The sequence below is a fragment of the Hippocampus comes genome, unplaced genomic scaffold, assembly GCF_001891065.2.
Source record: "Hippocampus comes isolate QL1 unplaced genomic scaffold, H_comes_QL1_v1.1 scaffold31, whole genome shotgun sequence".
Lineage (NCBI taxonomy): Eukaryota > Metazoa > Chordata > Actinopteri > Syngnathiformes > Syngnathidae > Hippocampus > Hippocampus comes.
The window spans coordinates 580,897-598,212 of record NW_017806069.1 but is presented as its reverse complement, the minus strand read 5'-3'; the positions used below and the strand labels follow the sequence as shown (position 1 = coordinate 598,212).

The window sequence follows — 17,316 nt, the reverse complement described above, 5'->3', positions numbered from 1 at the left end:
ACATGCTTGGGCTTCCTCATATTGGGTGAGGGGGAAAAAAACCCAAACATTTTTGACCAAGACAGTAAGTAAACTTCATCAAACCAGACCTATGAATCAGAGAAATAAATGCGTACCACCTGACAGAAAATGCCATGTTCAAACATTCGGTCAAACAAACAAACCAAAACCTTTCATTGTTCAATTCCCAAGCACAAAGACACCGGTTTTGTAATTTGCAACAATTTAAAACAAAACAAAGAAACAAACAAAAAGAGTAAAAGAGCTGGCCAGCTTTAAAACAAACAAAAAAAGTTGAAAACGTTCCAAAAGAAACGAAGAGCACAATGTCCTAAATCAAGGGAAAAGCGAATGGATCGCGGCGTCCTGCGTTCCAACCTCCAACGCTGCAAATCGGGCAACAAGCAAAAGGACATCGTGAGAAACGACGACAAGCGACAAACATTTGCTCGTGTGCTCACCCACCGAAGAAAAGCCCGCGTGGTCGGTCGCCATCTTGCCGCACCTGTGCACCGCGCTCCATTTCTTCCCGCCTGCACACCTGACTCCAATTCATTGGTCACGTCGGCCAATCCGAGCCAACCTTCTTCTTCCGCTGCATGTTCAACGGTGTTTTGCACACGAGCGCCACCCGTTGACTCGCCAGGGTGACTGCTTTGGCTTACCCAGGAAATTTCTCGACTTTCGGCCCCAAAGTGATTAACGTAGCGTAAAATACGACTTCTTTCTCACCTTCGACAGCCTCCGCTCGTCCCCGTCCGCAAGATCATGGAAAACTCCAACAACGTGACTTTCTCTCGTGATGGGTCCATGAGGCGGCATGGAGCGTGTTGACCCAATGATGCACCGTGTGGATCCTGACTCCTGCTGGACTTTCACCGTCCCTGCAGACAACCCACTTGACAGACTTAACTGACTGATTTGATGACAGTTTCTCCAATATAATTGACATCAATGACTCTTCAAAAATCTTTATTCAGAAAAATACGTTGCTCCAGTTTGGAATTTGAATCTGTTGCTTTCCTTGCATGCTATTTCGCCTCCTGTGGAGAACACACGCTCACATGGTACTGATGATGCCGGCGTACAGAGGAACTCCTTTGCGAGGCGGGAGAGGTTTGGAAAAGTAGTGTGTTGGTTCTTCCAATAATATTCCCCTCTGCCAGGTACCGCTGGACCTCAGATCTGGCATCTGCTGTTGCGCTTCTTCCCAGTCTCCCCACCCCATCATCCAAATGCTGCCGCGGGTCATCTAAAAAACAAAACCCATGTATGCCTGTCGCATCCCCGGTTGAATCAAAGGAGGTCTTTCTCACTGATGGTCCGCAACATTTGATTAAGCGGACACTGTGTGAACACGCCCTAAGAGCTACAAGACAAACTAACCATGAAATACGATTACTAACTCCGACGGTATGTTTTGCGCATCCTTTCAACCTTGCTCTTTGCTTTTGTGTATCCCATGAAATAACATGAACTGACCATGTATAGTTTGACGTTTTCAGCAGACAAATCGACCATGTATCGTCAGGCATTTTTTTAAAAAGACGACCATTGTAGAATGTTTGGATGACCCCGCCGTTTCGGGCCACCATGCTGTCGAAAAAGGCATCCCGCTCGACCAATGTGCAAATGTTTGACTCGTGTTTCCCAGGTGGCCTCCGGTGAGATCATGACAAATCGGCAGGTGTCGAATCCAGGTCCAGGAAGTCAAAACCCTCCCACCCTTTGACCTGAGCCGCAGGTCCTTCGACTGAAAAAGCATTTGAACGGGTTGAGTAGCACCACTTGTGGTCTCCTTTTCTGAAAGCCAATGTTTGTTGGAACCAAATCTCTCTTCATATACAAGTAACCATCTGATGATGCAAGCATCACCCAGGACAGCCGGAGCCAGAATTGAACCCTGCACCTCTGCATGCACCGGGGTGGCCGCCGCACTCGCCAGTCGGCCGCGGGGCCTCACAGCGCAGAGGCGCAGGGTTCGGTTCCGGCCTTCCTGTGAGGCAATTGCATGTTGACCCTGTGCCCCTGGGTGGGTTTTCTCCAGGTACTCTGATGTTCTCCCACATTTCCCAAAACAGGCGTCGCAGGTTAATGGAACACTCAAAATTGTTCCTGGGTGTGACCGTTTCACAGACCTTTTTTTTTTTTTTTGCCGACATTCTAACAAAGTCTTCTGGAGCGTTAATGTAACTGTTCCCAAAAGCTGAAATAACTTTTTTTTTTCTTTTCCTCCCCCCTCCTTCTCTGTGGAGTCTGGAAGCATTCCTACACAACATGGTGTGAACTGCTTTTCCCACAAGTTCTAACGTCAAACAGACGCGAGCCAACCTCGCAACTAACGCTCACATCGGCCGACGAGCGGGAGGAGGGAAAGAGGAGGCTCATCGCATGAGTGACGCCTGAAGAATGTCCCCGCGCAGATGTTTTTCTACTCGACCTTTAGGACGACCTGGAGCTGCGCAACGGCCGCCCATATGTGCTGACTTTCCACTGCGGTGATTTCACACTGTAACGAGCCACTATAAGCTGCAGATGTTGTGTCAAGCTCGGCGAGGGGCGCCATGGCAACGGGAGAAACACACAAAATAGGAACAAACGAAACACACACAGCAAAGCCAGTCGTGAAACAACACGCACGCAACGCAGACACACATTCAAAGCAGACGCAGGAAAAGAGACGACGCAAAACAGTCACACAAAGAAAGCAACCTTCGCACTCAAAAGCCACTCGCTAAGCAAAAGCGCAACACAGACATGCATGAAACGCACACGCAAACCACACCCACAGAAAAAAACAAAAACCATGTGCACGCTTTCATGCAAAAACACAGTCATGAAACAGACAAATGAAAGAGCCGTGGAAGAAGCAGGCATGCGACACAACAAAACACGCACGAGACAACACAAATGCATACAAAACATGCAACAAAAAAACGGACACAAAAAACAGTTGCACACTTTCTCTCCCAACACAACCATGACACAAACATACACACGCGGAAAAAAAAAAAAAACTTTTCGAAACACACCCACACACTCGCCGAGCTCCTCAAGGTGATGTAAAGAGTGTCGTATGCGCTGACTGCGTGCCAAATTGGCCGGCGTTTCTGCAGGCTTATTATCCACGGTGGTGATGTCACGCATTCCGTGCGTCGGGCGCTGTAAATTACAAAGACGCTCGCGCGTCACACAAGCGGGCCTCCTCTGCGCAAAGTAAGGGCGTTAATCCGGCCGCTTTCATTTCCCCAATGCCAAGAACCGTTTCAAGATGTGTCGGGCATTCCTCCGAGCAGATGTTGGACGCGAAACGAGAGCAGCTGGACACGGACGGACGCATACGACCACGCCAAGTCTTTGAACAGCTGTTTATTATTCACCTACAAACACCACTCGGTCACTCTCCGTTTGGTCCCCAGCTGACACCGATGCCTTTTAGGAAACGTCCAAAGGGAAACAAAAGCCGGGAACGCTCTTGTCCGTTTTTTTTTTTTTTTTGTTTTAGGTGATGTAGATGCGATGGAAGTCGTTGGCCCCGAAGGCGCAGTTGCACTTGGGGCATTTGCGCTGGCGCGTGTCGTAGCGCATCTTCAGGCAATCGTAGCAGAAAACGTGGAAACATTTGGTGAGCACCGTGTCTTTGTCGCGCGTGTTGCAGCACGGGCAGCGCAGCTTGGCCTGAACACACAAACCAACAATAGAGTACACGCGCTAGATATGCTTCATCGCTGTGCAGACGCAACGCAACGCCGGGCTCCGGAAAAACGTCAAGTGATATCCGCGGGGAAGACGACATGTCGGCGGAGTTTTCGGTTACGTTTCCTTCCCGACAGGAAGAGATGCGGATGTTGCTGGGGATTTGTTTTTTTTTTTCCTTTTCCCAACAAGCCCACCTCACGGTCACGGTCATCAAATTTCTCGCACCTTGTACTGGTTGATTTCCTCCTGCAGGATCTCGTCGGCGTCGGAGTACACCTCCACCTTCTTCTGTTTCTCCAGCTTCCGCCTCAGCCTGGACAGGTCCTCCTGGGACGACGCACGAGGAAAGGCAACAGTTAGAGACTTATTTCAATTCAGCGCACGGCGGGGATTGTGTCTTCCATTCAAAAATAACACAGAGTGGTCCAAAGAAAATGAAGCCATGTTACCTATGGTGTATGTGACGCTATTTTCCAAGGTGAGGCGATGTGTTTTGACGAAAAAAAGAAACCTAAAGTGACCTGCGCTCGCTTGAGATTGCTGCTCTCCCTCTCGCGGGCCGTGCGGTTCTCGGCCACGGCGACTTGGATCTCTTTCAGCTTTGCCTGCGTGTGCTCCAGCTGCACCTTCTGGTCCTCCGCCAGCTGTGCAGCTTCCACCGCCTGGAGCAGGAAACAAAACAAAAAACAACGGCGCTCTGTAACAGCCCTTCGCAAACAACATTTTCAAACATTCTACGTTGCAGGGAGAGGACCCGCGTCATCAGAAATGAATTTCAATCCAAGTGCAGGACAGAAGCCTGAACTTTATTTGCGGCTAATCGGAGGCACTCGAAGGGGGCACGCCGACTCTCGTTGAACATGAATTTGAATGCGACCGGGTCGTCATCAGCACATTTGACAATAAAGTTGTATTCAATTCAATTCTGCAAATAGTTGAGAAGAGGCTCTCAACCGTATTTCTAGAGCACTTAAAACAACCACCGCCGTATACAAAGTGCTGTACATGGAGCAACTATCATTTCTACAACATGAATAACGAAGACAGTAGAAAGCACAAAACAGCCAAACTAAGATCAAGCCTGAGTCATGCAAGCGCATGAGCTCCCTCGCTGACTTTGACTTTCCACTCGCAAATCGTTTTTTACTTCAAGTGAGTTGTAAAGGCGAGGGGTCAACGTGAATATCGGAAGAAGTTGTGAAAGGATTTTCCAAAAACCTGGCATTCGAGCCGGGGGGCGTAGACTTTCTCTCGCCACTGTCAGCCCAATGACGCAGCCCGGTTCTTACATGGCGAGGACTATAAACGAACAATGGAATGTTTGGTGAGCATAGCAACCATTGAAGCCGTGCTTCCGACAGGCGCCGCCGTCAGCAATTATTCAAGTTGCTCGCTCCATCTGGCAGCAGTGGAAGCGCGTGCTCATTAGTGAGTGACGAGTGCCAAGCAGCAAAGCGGGCCTCACCTTCCGCTTGTTGAGCTCCAAGGCTTGAGTCCTGAGCGACAGCTCTTTCTCCAGAGTGGCCAGCGTGCTCTGAAGGACGCCCTCCTTTTCCTCCAGCTTCTGCACCACCAGCAGCTGAGCATCCACCTGGCAGCAAGACCACATGAAGGACACTCATTGCTGACGGGAAAACTCACATTTGCTGCTTTCTTACTCAGGCCAAGGCAATAAAAGTGCAGCTAATGCTTTGGCTCCACCTGGTGGCGTCTTGGTGCCACGGAACACGTGGAAGCGTGCTGATTTGAAACGATGTTGTGATACATATAATTTTAACCTTTTTTCGTTTGTGCGGCATGAATAAAATCATGCTCACTAATGGCGTCGTCATAGCGACCTCGGCGTGAAAATATCTTCAAGCACGCCTGTCCATGGAGCTGGAGGACGCTAAACTAACTGGCACCTTCAGCAACAAGTCACGGCTGGCAACCTAGCGCAGCTAATGGCGGCAAATAAGCCACCAAGTAGCTTTTTATCACTCGAGGAGAGAGGACGAGCTAATTCCGCGACACCAAGAGCAAGCCAAGAGAACGAGGGAGGCCATGCTCGCCGCAAAGCTAACCTGACAAGACTTTCAACGGCTTTGACAGTTTGGGCTCCCACCTGCGTCTTGAAGGTGAGGACCTGGTCGGCCAGCTCCTCCTTCTCCTCCTTGAGCAGCTTGTAGATCTGGTTGGATTTGATGCGCTCGCTCATCAGCTTAAAGTTGGCGTCGTCCTTCTCGCGCAGTTGCTGCAACAGCCGGCTGTTCTGCTCCTGCATGTCCTCGAAGGCCTGGCCCGTCACGTCCATCTCGCTCAGCAGCGCTTCCTCCTCCTCCGGAGACGCAAAATCGTTTTGGTCAACGCCTGCTTCCGACGAGAGCAATAAAAGGAGCACGGAACGAGACGCCAGGAAGCGGGCCTCGTATCTGTGCCTTCGGACCGAAACCACAAAAGCTGCATTTGATTCCTTCGGATTTACGCTCCTCACGGGCAAGCCTGGAAAGACAACTCAAGCGGCTTCTATATTAGATCTTTTGGTCTTGAACAAGCGGAATCCGACGGGAAGCCATTACGCCAAGCAAATCTAAAACATCCCGAGTTCGTGTGCTTCACACAGGGCCTGAGGCGCTCGATAAATCAGCATGAATGTGGACGGCATTAGATGGACTGGACCTTCCAAGCAGAAGGTGCCGCAGGCTACCTCAACGCAAACGTTTCTCGTTGAGCTCATCAGATCTGCACCGGACCGTTTCAAGCAGCAAGTTCTTCAAACATTTTCGCTCCTGGGAGACGGAACTCAACAAAACTACCGAGTGCACCCCGAAAGGCAATTTCGAACATTTTATTTCAAAGATCCTTTTTCCAAAACGACGGTACCATTTTGCATTGAAATTGCAAAGGCAGTTAACAGCCGGCCGCTAACGCTACACTCTCATTTCCTGACTCTCACACGAACGGGGCCAGGCAGGCCCCACCTTTTCAAGCCACACACTGACAGATGTTCAATAGTGTGGAAGATGAGGATGGCCACAATAAGACCGGGACTTTACATGCACATTTTAAGAATTCAAAAAAAAAAAAAATGTTCAAAAAGGATGATCCGATTAATCAAATGGGATAAGCAAAGTCTCAGAATATTTGAGAGCTAGAATTGCAGCATACATACAGTGTGACAGATTTCTGTGATGCTGTCATTTGAATTAGCCCAAAGCTGAGGTTGGGAGGAGTGATTAGTTTCATATTTCTTCTCTTATATTGCAACATATTTTTCATGAATTTTGTACGTGTGGCCCTCTGAGGACTTAAGTGGGGGTGGGGGGAGGTTCCCCAGTGCCGCAGTAAAAATTCAAGACGCCTAAGGTCAAAGGTTCTCATATCAAGAGTAGGACACGAGTTAACGTGGGCGTGTCCACGGTCCCGGTGGCTCAGGTTTAACAGTGACAACATTGCTGAAGCGACACTCGACCTCTGAGAAATCTCAGTTTGGCCGATTGCACGTCTCACGACAGACAGCCTTCCACATGCGTCGCGTCATTCCTTGACGTGAGAGACTTGGACCAAGTTGCGCCAAAGAGGCACACCCAAACCCCACCCCAAAAGCTGTTTTTCTGAATTCAGAGGCATCGAGGTCATTCTGCGACTCCCTCTCTTCCGATTGCATCAGGTTTAACTCGGTCCGCGCGCTGCATCTTGAAGCGGCAAATACCTGCTTGGTGGCGCCCAGCTTCTTCTGCAAATGCTCGATGGTGTCTTCGGCCACTCGGATCTTCCTGAGGGCGTCTTCATCAGCCAGCTTCTTGCTCTCCTTCTTCTCGCGCTCCTCCAGCTCGCGCACTCGTATCCGCAACTCGTCCACCTGCAAGTGGACGTCACAGAGGTTGGGTGAAAGGCGTGTATACAAAGTCCGCGCTCAAGTCAAAGGGGATATTTCTGACGAGACAAAAAGAGACAATTATTGTCAAACTGCGGTGACCGACAACCTGTACAACTCACTACAGTTTTTTTCTTTTTGGTTGATGAGCTCTACCATTTGGAATTATGCTCATAAAGTTCAAATTTGTTTGTTCAATATTTATATCGACACTTGGAATCACTCAAACCAGGGTTGAACATTTTGCCCATACGGTGGGGAAAGAAAAGAAATCCTGTTTTGCATATCATGAAGCAAATGTGAGGAAATAAAATTAAAAATTGAAAATCTGATTGATGCGGAGAAATATTTTTGAGATTTTATTTGAGACCAAATTGCAATGAGTCACATTTAAAGGAGAAAAAAAAATATGGGGGGAGGAGGGGAAGAGAAAAAAAAAAAAGAGAGAGAGAGAGACCTCTGCTTTGGATTTACGTTCAGCTGCCATGAGCTGCACTTTGTCCCTCTGCTCCTTGGGAGCCGATTTGTACATGTCCAACAGGAGCTTCATCTCCTTCTGGGACTCCTGAGCTTTCCTAGAGGGCGGCAAAGCCAGAAGGCGTTACACAAGGCCCGGCTCAACAAAAGCACTCGAAAAAGCGGGGTCGCAACGGGGACGTACTTGAGCTCGACTCGGAGCATCTTCAAGGTGTCCGAGTCTTTCCTCTTGAGTTCGTCGCTGCGCTGCCTCTCGCGCTCGCGTTCCCGCTCGCGTTCCCGCTCGGCCTCCCGCTCCCTTTCGCGGGCTCGCTGCCTCTCCAGCTCCTTCCTCCTCTCCTCCTCCTCCTGTTCTTGGTCCTCGTCTTCGTCTTTCTTCACGTCGACGGCGTCGCCGCTCGACTCCTCCAGGACGAGAACGCCAGCGTCACTGTTCAGGCAGCGCAGCTTCCACCAAAACAAAACGAGTTGAGACCCTCTGTCGCCGCCTTTGGCCCGGTCGACTTCAAGCTGGGATTTGGCGAACAGTTGAAAAGCAGGCCGCCTCGACCCAAATCGTCTACCTTGTTGATTTCGATCTGGGTTTCGCGCAGCTTCCTCTTAAAGCGCTGCACGTCCCCTTTCAGTTGCAGGTTGTGGTTCTGAAGGCTGCTGATTAAGTGTCGCATCTCCCTGTTGATTGGTCCTGGGGAGGATGGCAGGGAGACAGAAGGGAAAAAAATTGTTGACGACACAAACAAAAAAACGCGTTCTAAGTGGAGGGGAATGAATGCACAAAAATGACAGCACTGTATTATGTGAAGTCAGAATAACGGCTGTGTTTTGCCGTGGCGCACTTTGTCGCTGTGGCGTATACGCTACCCGCTTGCTCGTTGGCGGCAAGATTTTGCTCAAACTCGATGCGCAACATCTCGTATTCTTTGCGCACTTGGGCTAGCGTGTCCTCCAGCTGGATGACTTCGGTGCGCAGCTTCTTCTGGAGGGACAGCTCGTCGCTCTGCGTGGTCAGACGCACGCAAGCGGCGTCAGGACGACTCGATACAGCACGGACAAGCGATGGTGGCGGCGTCGAAAAGGGAATTCATTTGAAGTGTACCTCCATGTGCTCAATCTGTCTGAGGTGGGCGTTCTTGGCTGTGAGCAGCAGGGCCCGAGCCTCATCCAGCTGGGTTTTCACTCCCAGGGACTCGTTGTAGAGCAGCGAAAACTGAGACTGCAGACACTTGTACTCTACCGTCTCCTTCACGACCTCCTCCGGAATATTACGCAAATCCATCTGGAACAAGGAGGAAGAAGCGGCAGCGGTGAAGGCGCGGGCCTCGCTCTTTTTTTGTCATAAAAAAAAAAAATAAATGAGACCAAGATAAATGATTTCAAAACTTTTTACAGCATTAATGTGAACTTAATTGTAACAAAATTACTTTTTTTTTTTTAAATTCATAGAGAAATCAAAAGAAACAACTATAAAGATGGATTCAGGTCACAAACACACTCCATTTCAACAGCCACTTTTCTCACACCTGCTTTGTTTAGTTAAATGAAATCTAACTTGAGCTGCGGTTTGTCTGGCGGCTCATCAACACGGCCGTCCCCGTTGGGAGCAAAACAAACGCGCTGAGAACTTGTTGAAAAGCCGGGAGCCGCGCCAGTTGATGTAATGCACACTGCATTCCAGCAGAGCTTAATTGCTACCCTCGTGGGTATTATGAGAACACGCAAACTGTGGCAGCTCCTCCGTACGAGGACCCAAACATCCCCGGCCTGCAACGGAGCAAGCCAGCTATCAATCGTGGCCGTCACCTTGAGCTTCTCACTCTCCCTCACGGCCTCTTGGAGCTCCACCTGCAGCTTCTCCAACTCTGCCATGCGGCTATTGGCCAACTCCTGGTTGTGCTCCAGCTCCGTGTTAAGACTCCCAAACTGGGAAGGAAGCCCCGGGGGGGGAAAAAAAAAAAAAAAAAAAAAAAGTTATGAATGGAAGAGGCACAAAATGGGCGCGTGTGTCATTTTTACAAGCGCTCACCTTTTGGATGGTTAATGTGATTTGGCCGCCAGCGAGCCCACCCGAACTGCCAGTGCTGCTGTAGCCAGATTTTAGCTGCAAACCACAAACAATTGGACAGAATCAGTCATCATTTAGAAATGAAGACTAGACTACAGCTTGGATTTGCGATTTCTCTTTCTTGTTTGAACTACCAATCCATCCATTATTCTCTTCTGCCGCGCCCCCAAAATACTGAAGTGCTCCATGGATGAAACGCACCCCGGCTGTGGAAGAGCGTTTGACCCGTACCGGATGCAACTCATTTATTCAACCAGTTAAGGAAGAGCGGGTCTAAGTTTTGTTTATTTGGATTTCTTCCTTCCTGTCACGAGCATTTCTGAAAAATGATGGAAATGCATTTTTCCAATGATGCTCCCATAACATTTTGGTGAGGAAAAACATGCCGCTTCGGTCGCGCTTGTCGTCATTCGGGTCACGGGTGAGCTGGAGTTTATCCCACATGACTGTGGGTGAGAGGTAGGGTACGGCGCAGGGCATATGAGACAAACAACTGCTTCCACACCAACTTGTGATTTATGATTTTGAGGTATGGGAGGAAAAAATACACACGGAAGAGATGGTTTTAAAAAGTCCTGTTTACAATAACAGCTAACATTGGCTGTTATGGGCGAGGGAACTTCTAAGCAGGGCACAATCTGACTTTAAGTTACCCGCCTCTTTGAAGTTAATTGCCTCCAATTAACTTTTTTCCCCCTCCTCCATGAGCAGAAAGGTGAGAGGGGAGCAGTTATGCACGAAGGTCATTTTAGCGTGTAGATTAATACTAATAGTCCAAGGTGCTTTTTTTTGGGATATTATAATGCTTTAAATCTAAGAATGGATTTTTTTGGTTTATCTTTTTTAATATCCTAAATTTACCAAATAATTCCCAAGTTCACATAATAACGTAACGTAATAAAACCTCACCTGCTCCATGGCCTCTGCCAAGTGCTTGTTGAGCTTTTGTTCCCTGTTTCGGAGTTTCTCAATGTCCCACTGCAGGTCCTCCACAGTGGTTTCCATTTCTGACACCTTAGTCTCCGCACTGGTCACCTTGTCCACCCATTCGTTGTACTGCCAGGGGAGGGTAAAAAGGCTTGTTTAATTGTGACACGCGTAGGCAGGCGCTAACTGAGCGTGTCCGAGGCATCTCACCTCCATGGATGTTTTGTGATGTCGGCCCTGCAGCAGAGTGGCCTGGTCTCGCAGTCTGCGGTTCTCGTCCAGCAGAGTGCGGTTCACAGAGCCCACGGTGGCCAGGTTCTCGTCCTCGCACCCTGCAATGAACGAACGGGCACGGCTGAGTTGGGCAGCCTTACAGATGACAGTGAACTTCCCAGCGAGAATGTGTTTCACAGTTCAGGCCCTCGCTGTCAGATTTGCAACTTTGAAAAGAGGCAGAATTTTGCGACCATCATCAGGACACATTTGTCATACCCGCCGCTTGGATCTGTTTGCACATGTCGTCAATGCAGCTGTGTAGCCTGTCAAAGACGCACACGAGGCAGGCGATGGCATCCTTGCTGAACAGCATGCGGTGCTGGAGATGCAGTGAGACCTCCTCTTCGCTGCTGTGCTCCAGCGTGGCCAAGAAACCTTTGGCGCTGCCGCTCAGGGGGGGAGGCGGTGGCGGCAATGATTCTGCGTACAACAATAAATGATGATATAAAAGATTGGATTAGAAATATTGAAAAAGCACACAATAGCAATTAACCTGTGGTTGGTTGCCGTGGGGGCTCTGTGGGTGTTAACTGCTCCGATCCATCAGGTGGTGGAGGCTGCTGAGGAGTCTCTTGTTGCCCTTCTTTCGTTACTTCATCTTGCTGTTGATGCTCTGGTTGTTTTCGGTCATTCTGTGCCTCAGGGAGTGGAGGTGGAGGCACACCGCAGGTTGGCGACGCTATATTGACAGCGTCTGTCTCCATGGGCACAGGATCAGGAAGTGGAGCAGGTGGGGGAATTGGTGTTGATGCTACTGGGGCCGCTGGTTCGATACATTTGCGCAGAATATGGACCTTTTCTTCCAGCTGGAATGAAAACGTTTTCTGCAATTACGTTGCGTTTAAGAGGACAAGCTCATAAAATTGTTCCATGTACTCGTACCTCAGACCAGTAGCGGTTTACAATCAGCAGGGTGGTGTCATCAGTCGCTTGCCTCTTTTCAAGCTTCTCTATTTTCTCTCGTAACTCGTCCTCCATCGCCTGCCGCTGCTCCAAGCGCTCACTCAGCTTCTTATTCTTAAACTGGATCACTTTCATGTCCATTTCCTCCTAAACATCAAATAAGGGAGGCTTGACCATGCTGAATTCAACTGCAGGGTGATTTGCAGATGTAGTTAGGCTCACCGTAGACGAGACTCCTCCTATGCGAATGGGCTCAATGAGAGTGGTGGTGGTCTTCTCCTCCTTTTTGCTTTTCTTCTCAGGTGGGCCGGGGGGGCTGTCCCCACCGGAGGGACGCTTTCCTCCCCCTGCACCTGACATCTTCACTTCCCCTGCATGGAAGCCAACATGAAGTAACATTTAGACTTGTTCTGAAAGAACAATAGCATAACCATACTCATTGATTCGTGTCGACAGTTACCAACGAATTTAGTCTCGTTTGAACAACAAGCGCCCCAACTACACTGTTGCAAACGAATTAATGAGCAAATGTATCTTTGATTTGTTAATCCGGGTGACGAGTGGCTAGCCAAACCAAAAATATATCTTAGATTAGCCCGTGCGGCTAAAGCAAAGTAGGCTAACGCGAACACCAATTCCGCCAAAGCACACAAAATTCCTGGACAATGGGAATACAATTTTTTACACGCACAATAAGCACATTTCTAGATTAAAGTTTACGTGTAAAGCAGCTTCTGGTTTTCTATCAAAAATACAAACCTTCCCAGGAGCGACTTGATGAAACACTTCAAGACATCGGAGCAGCTAGCGGAAGTAGCGACACGCACTTCCGCTCACAAGAGACGCTAGCTGGCAAAATATCGAAGAATAATTTTCGTTTCTACTACTATAAAATAAAATTGTTCAACTATTGCTACAACCGGAGCTTACCTATTAATTCTAATAAAATACACTAATTTAAAAAGAAAAAAAAAAAAACAACACAACGCACTCCGGCCACGCGAGGGCGATACTGACGGCAAAAAAAAAAAAATCCAAACCGAATCAGTTACGAGGAATGCAGGCAAAATGTCATCACTTTCCAAATATTGTCTTGTTTTGGCGGAGTCGCTTGGGATACGATCGCCACTGACGCGGGTACAGTGATGGCTTCACATTAGCTTTGTCGCATCACCGTGCACCCTTTTGATCGCTCCCGCGGTGGCTGTTGTTAGCGTTTCTCTGACATACATGGTGAGTACGGAATAGCTTTGCACGGTCAGTGAACTGCGGCGTGCGAGGCCATAACGGGCACTTGAATATTACTAATAGCATATTTTAGAAACAACGCGAGAAAGATGTGGAAAAGACGCATCTCAACAATGTGGAATAACAGCAAGCAGAAAACACGTACACACCTATGTACAACACACACACTTCCCTGTACGTACTGCAGTTCCTGTTATTGAGTATTGCCTTGAAGTTGAACTCTGACTACTTTTTGTTGTTGTCAAAAGAGTCCCATTCCGTAAGCATGACAAAAGACATAGTGCTTGGAGATGATCTGCCGGACTGGGTGGGCGCAAAGGAGTTTTACCAGAAGTATGACCCCAAAGAGGTGATTGGCCGGTGAGTCCATTTCAGGAACAAAAATAAGAGTAGATCCCCGTGGAGCACCACGGAGTATCCTTTTCCATATTCAATACTTCCTGGTGGACGAGTAAGAAGGCTGTTCTCTTCATGTTGTTGTCAGGGGCGTGAGCAGCGTGGTGCGCAGGTGCGTGCACAGACACACCGGGCAGGAGCTGGCCGTCAAGATCATCGAGATCACCGCCGAGAAGATGACCATCCAGCAACTGGAGGAGGTGAGGACATCCACGCTCAAGGAGATCCAAGTCCTCAACATGGTCAAAGGCCACTCGTCAATCAGTAGGTCCAAAATGCACTCATGACACACTTCGGAACGGCAGCCTGTTTGTTAACGGCCCTTGATTTTTTTTCACTTAGTTACTCTCGTTGATTCCTATGAGTCCACTACCTTCATCTTCCTGGTGTTTGACCTGTGAGTAGAATGACATATATTGCTGACACATATTGTAATACCTCTACAGCAGTCGAGGCTGAGTATTCAAATCTTGTTGAAAGCAAACTGGTCATGCTGATATCATGAGGCCCGATATCAAAATGTAATCTGTGTGACCAGAATGGTTCAATTTGTTTTTCTTGACAGAATGAGGCGGGGGGAGCTGTTTGACTACCTCACAGAAAAAGTGACCCTGAGTGAAAAAGAAACAAGGTGAGTTTGTACCATTGACGTTTTTCGCTAAATCTTTTCATGGACTCGCCATCTTGGATTCCGCACGTCACTGCAGGAGCATGATGCGAGCTCTGCTGGAAGCGGTGCGCTACCTCCACTCCCGCCACATTGTCCACCGCGACCTGAAACCTGAAAACGTTCTGCTGGACGACCAGGGACACATTAAACTGTCCGACTTTGGCTTCTCGGTGCAGCTGCAGCCTGGGGAGAAGCTGAGAGGTACTCGAGTGAGAATCACAAAGTGTTCAGTGAGTTGCTGCTAGAGGCGAGACGCTTTTTAAAAGCGTCGCTCTTTGTCTGTTGTTGTAATTAGAGCTTTGTGGAACACCCGGCTACTTGGCTCCCGAAATACTGAAATGCTCCATGGATGAAATGCACCCGGGCTACGGAAAAGAGGTTGACCTGTAAGTCCAGACCAGATGCGCGTCATTTATCACATCCGTCAAGGAAGTGTGGTTTTACATTTGCTTTTTCTGTTTCTTGTCTTGAGCCTTTAAAAAGTTCCTCCAGGCTTCCGAGAACATCCGGAATTTAGTAGCGGGTGTGCACACTTGTGCAACCACATTATTGCTGATATTTTTACTTCCCCTCTCAAAAATAGGAAAAACATTTTATCTGTGACTCCCACGAGATCAACATACGTCCGTGACACATCCAATTTGAAGTGAGTGGATGAGCTCCGTTTAGGCAAAAGTAGTCCTTTGCCATCTTGTGGCTTCACAGGCCAATTATTTGGAATTTGTGGCAGGGCCTGGTCCACTGTGGAGAGGTTTGCATTGACTCATTTGCCTCTTAGCCGGGACTTTGGCGCCCTCTTCTGGCACATCTAAAAAGTACCCAAACTGCATTCTGCACCCTTGCACACTTCCCAATTGAATCTAGTTAAGACCATCGAGTCGTGGGGGGGGCGACTGAGACAGTATAAGAGTGGGAGCCATTTTGTACAGGTGACACCTTCTTCCACATCTTGTAAGAAAAGGCTCCATGGCAGCGTTACTCCCGTCTTGCTGGCGTCCATTAAATAGCTCAACTGAGAATCTGCAGCCTCCTGCTAGCTACCGTTAGTACAACATTGCGAGCATGACATTGAAAAGTTGGTGCCATGACTCGGATCCACTCTCTGTGTGTGCTGCCACAGCTGGGCATGCGGCGTGATCCTCTTCACCTTACTGGCCGGCTCGCCGCCCTTCTGGCATCGCAAACAGATGCTGATGCTCAGGATGATCATGGAGGGCCGCTACAAGTTCGGCTCGCCCGAGTGGGATGACCGCTCGGACACTGTCAAGGATCTGGTCAGCTCAACTTAAACTGCCTCAACACTTGACCCGGGAATAGCAAATAGCAATTTTCATGATTTAGACTTGGAAGCTTCCAGCGTATTTGCCGGTCCTGTGAGAAGCTTCGCACTTACCTTGGTGTTTGGCCGCCGCCGCCGTTCAGATCTCCAGGCTGCTGGTGGTGGATGCCGCCGTGCGTCTGACGGCCGAGCAGGCCTTAGCTCATCCTTTCTTCAGGCAGTACCAGAAGGAAGACGTGCGACGTTTCAGCCCCAGAAGGTCGTTCAGGGTGAGTGCCTTCACAAATCTGCCTGCGGCGAGAAGTAATATAAGTACTCGTGCCATTTTTCAGGAATCTGTTTTATTGTTACAAATACATTTCAGAATCTGTACTTTTTGACTTTAACAGGTAAAATGAGTCATTATTTCTACTTTTACAATTTTTTTTTTTTTCAAATTCTGTATTTACCTTTACCCAAATAAACCCAAGTATACGTACTTCGATGTATGTGCAGCCCGTGAGTATTTTTTTTCCTCACCTCTGAAATGGTTCGATGCGATCCGCCGCCGTCTTTTACTCAGGTGTTGATCGTGACCGTGCTGGCGTGCATCCGGATGTACGCCCGCTATCGCAGGGCCCGCCCGCTGACCCGCGAGGTGCTGGCCCGGGATCCTTACTCGCTGCGGGGCGTGCGCAAGCTCATCGACGGCTGCGCCTTCCGCATCTACGGCCACTGGGTGAAGAAAGGCGAGCAGCAGAACCGGGCCGCCCTCTTCCAGAACACCGCCAAGGTCATGCTGCTCGAGCTGGAGGACTTTGAAACATAAACCTCATCTTTAGTCTTGTTTTTCCACTGGCGCTGTTGTGTTCTGTCAAGGTGCGGTTTCATTTTTAGAGGAGGGACTCGGGAATTTATGCCTTACCGCATGCTGTCTCAAGCACGCACATAGTTTAACAAAAATAAGAATCCTGATAAGCATTTTTGGGGGGCGGGCTGAGGGGGGTTGTTTTAAATTGCCTCAAGTCACATTTTTTGCAGTGCGCTTTGCGCTAAGGGGCATTTATGCACGTTCTCATTCGTGTTTGGGAAAACACTGTGATTAGCTATTTAACATGAAACTACTCGCAAGAAGTTTGCTTTCGTCGGGTTTCAGTTGAACCTTTGGGATGAATCTAAAATGTACAAGTGAAGAAATGTGCGTTTCACAGTTCCGAGAAGGTCAAATCCAGTTCTGGAAAGGATCTCGTGCATTTTAGGTTCATCCTCAAATGTCATCCAAACATTTCATGAGTCGTCTATTACGCATACGGCTGTGGATGGTGTCTCATATTTACAGATCTTCTAAGACAAATGTGAAATATTTACAGCGTGTACTGTACTTGGCATGTTTTTGGTTGACAAAAAACAAAAATCTCCAAGTTTCTTCAAGAAGAAACCAAGCGTTTGTGACTGTATTTCCTGTGAAAAACTCATTCCACTGCACCATGACCGTTGAAAGCGACGAAATAAAAACTATTTAATATTTGCTCCACTACTTCTTG

At 48.6% G+C, this 17,316-nt stretch overlaps 2 protein-coding genes across 3 annotated transcripts; one reads left to right on the top strand and one right to left on the bottom strand.

The window, feature by feature from the left end:
* Nucleotides 1-3,353: 3,353 nt before the first annotated feature.
* Nucleotides 3,354-13,054, bottom strand: rnf40 (ring finger protein 40). Of its 2 annotated transcripts, none has more exons than XM_019893767.1 (20): nt 12,960-13,054; nt 12,423-12,571; nt 12,180-12,347; nt 11,791-12,103; nt 11,514-11,717; nt 11,232-11,353; nt 11,004-11,150; nt 10,056-10,130; nt 9,833-9,952; nt 9,129-9,308; nt 8,894-9,029; nt 8,596-8,717; nt 8,217-8,479; nt 8,013-8,130; nt 7,391-7,540; nt 5,804-6,016; nt 5,165-5,290; nt 4,221-4,361; nt 3,925-4,026; nt 3,354-3,678 (listed from the first exon to the last, which is right to left on the bottom strand). In XM_019893767.1, exons 2-20 carry the CDS (start codon nt 12,558-12,560, stop codon nt 3,502-3,504), a joined length of 3,015 nt encoding a protein of 1,004 aa, XP_019749326.1. In that variant the 5' UTR covers nt 12,561-12,571; nt 12,960-13,054; the 3' UTR covers nt 3,354-3,501. The 2 variants fall into 2 exon arrangements, with proteins under 2 accessions (XP_019749326.1, XP_019749327.1); XM_019893768.1 differs by having other exon boundaries at nt 5,804-6,013.
* Nucleotides 13,055-13,218: 164 nt separating this feature from the next.
* phkg2 (phosphorylase kinase, gamma 2 (testis)) lies at nt 13,219-17,307 on the top strand. Its single transcript, XM_019893770.1, has 10 exons — nt 13,219-13,433; nt 13,697-13,808; nt 13,933-14,108; nt 14,187-14,241; nt 14,410-14,475; nt 14,552-14,715; nt 14,810-14,900; nt 15,635-15,788; nt 15,937-16,062; nt 16,356-17,307. Exons 2-10 carry the CDS (start codon nt 13,714-13,716, stop codon nt 16,599-16,601), a joined length of 1,173 nt encoding a protein of 390 aa, XP_019749329.1. The 5' UTR covers nt 13,219-13,433; nt 13,697-13,713; the 3' UTR covers nt 16,602-17,307.
* Nucleotides 17,308-17,316: the final 9 nt, after the last annotated feature.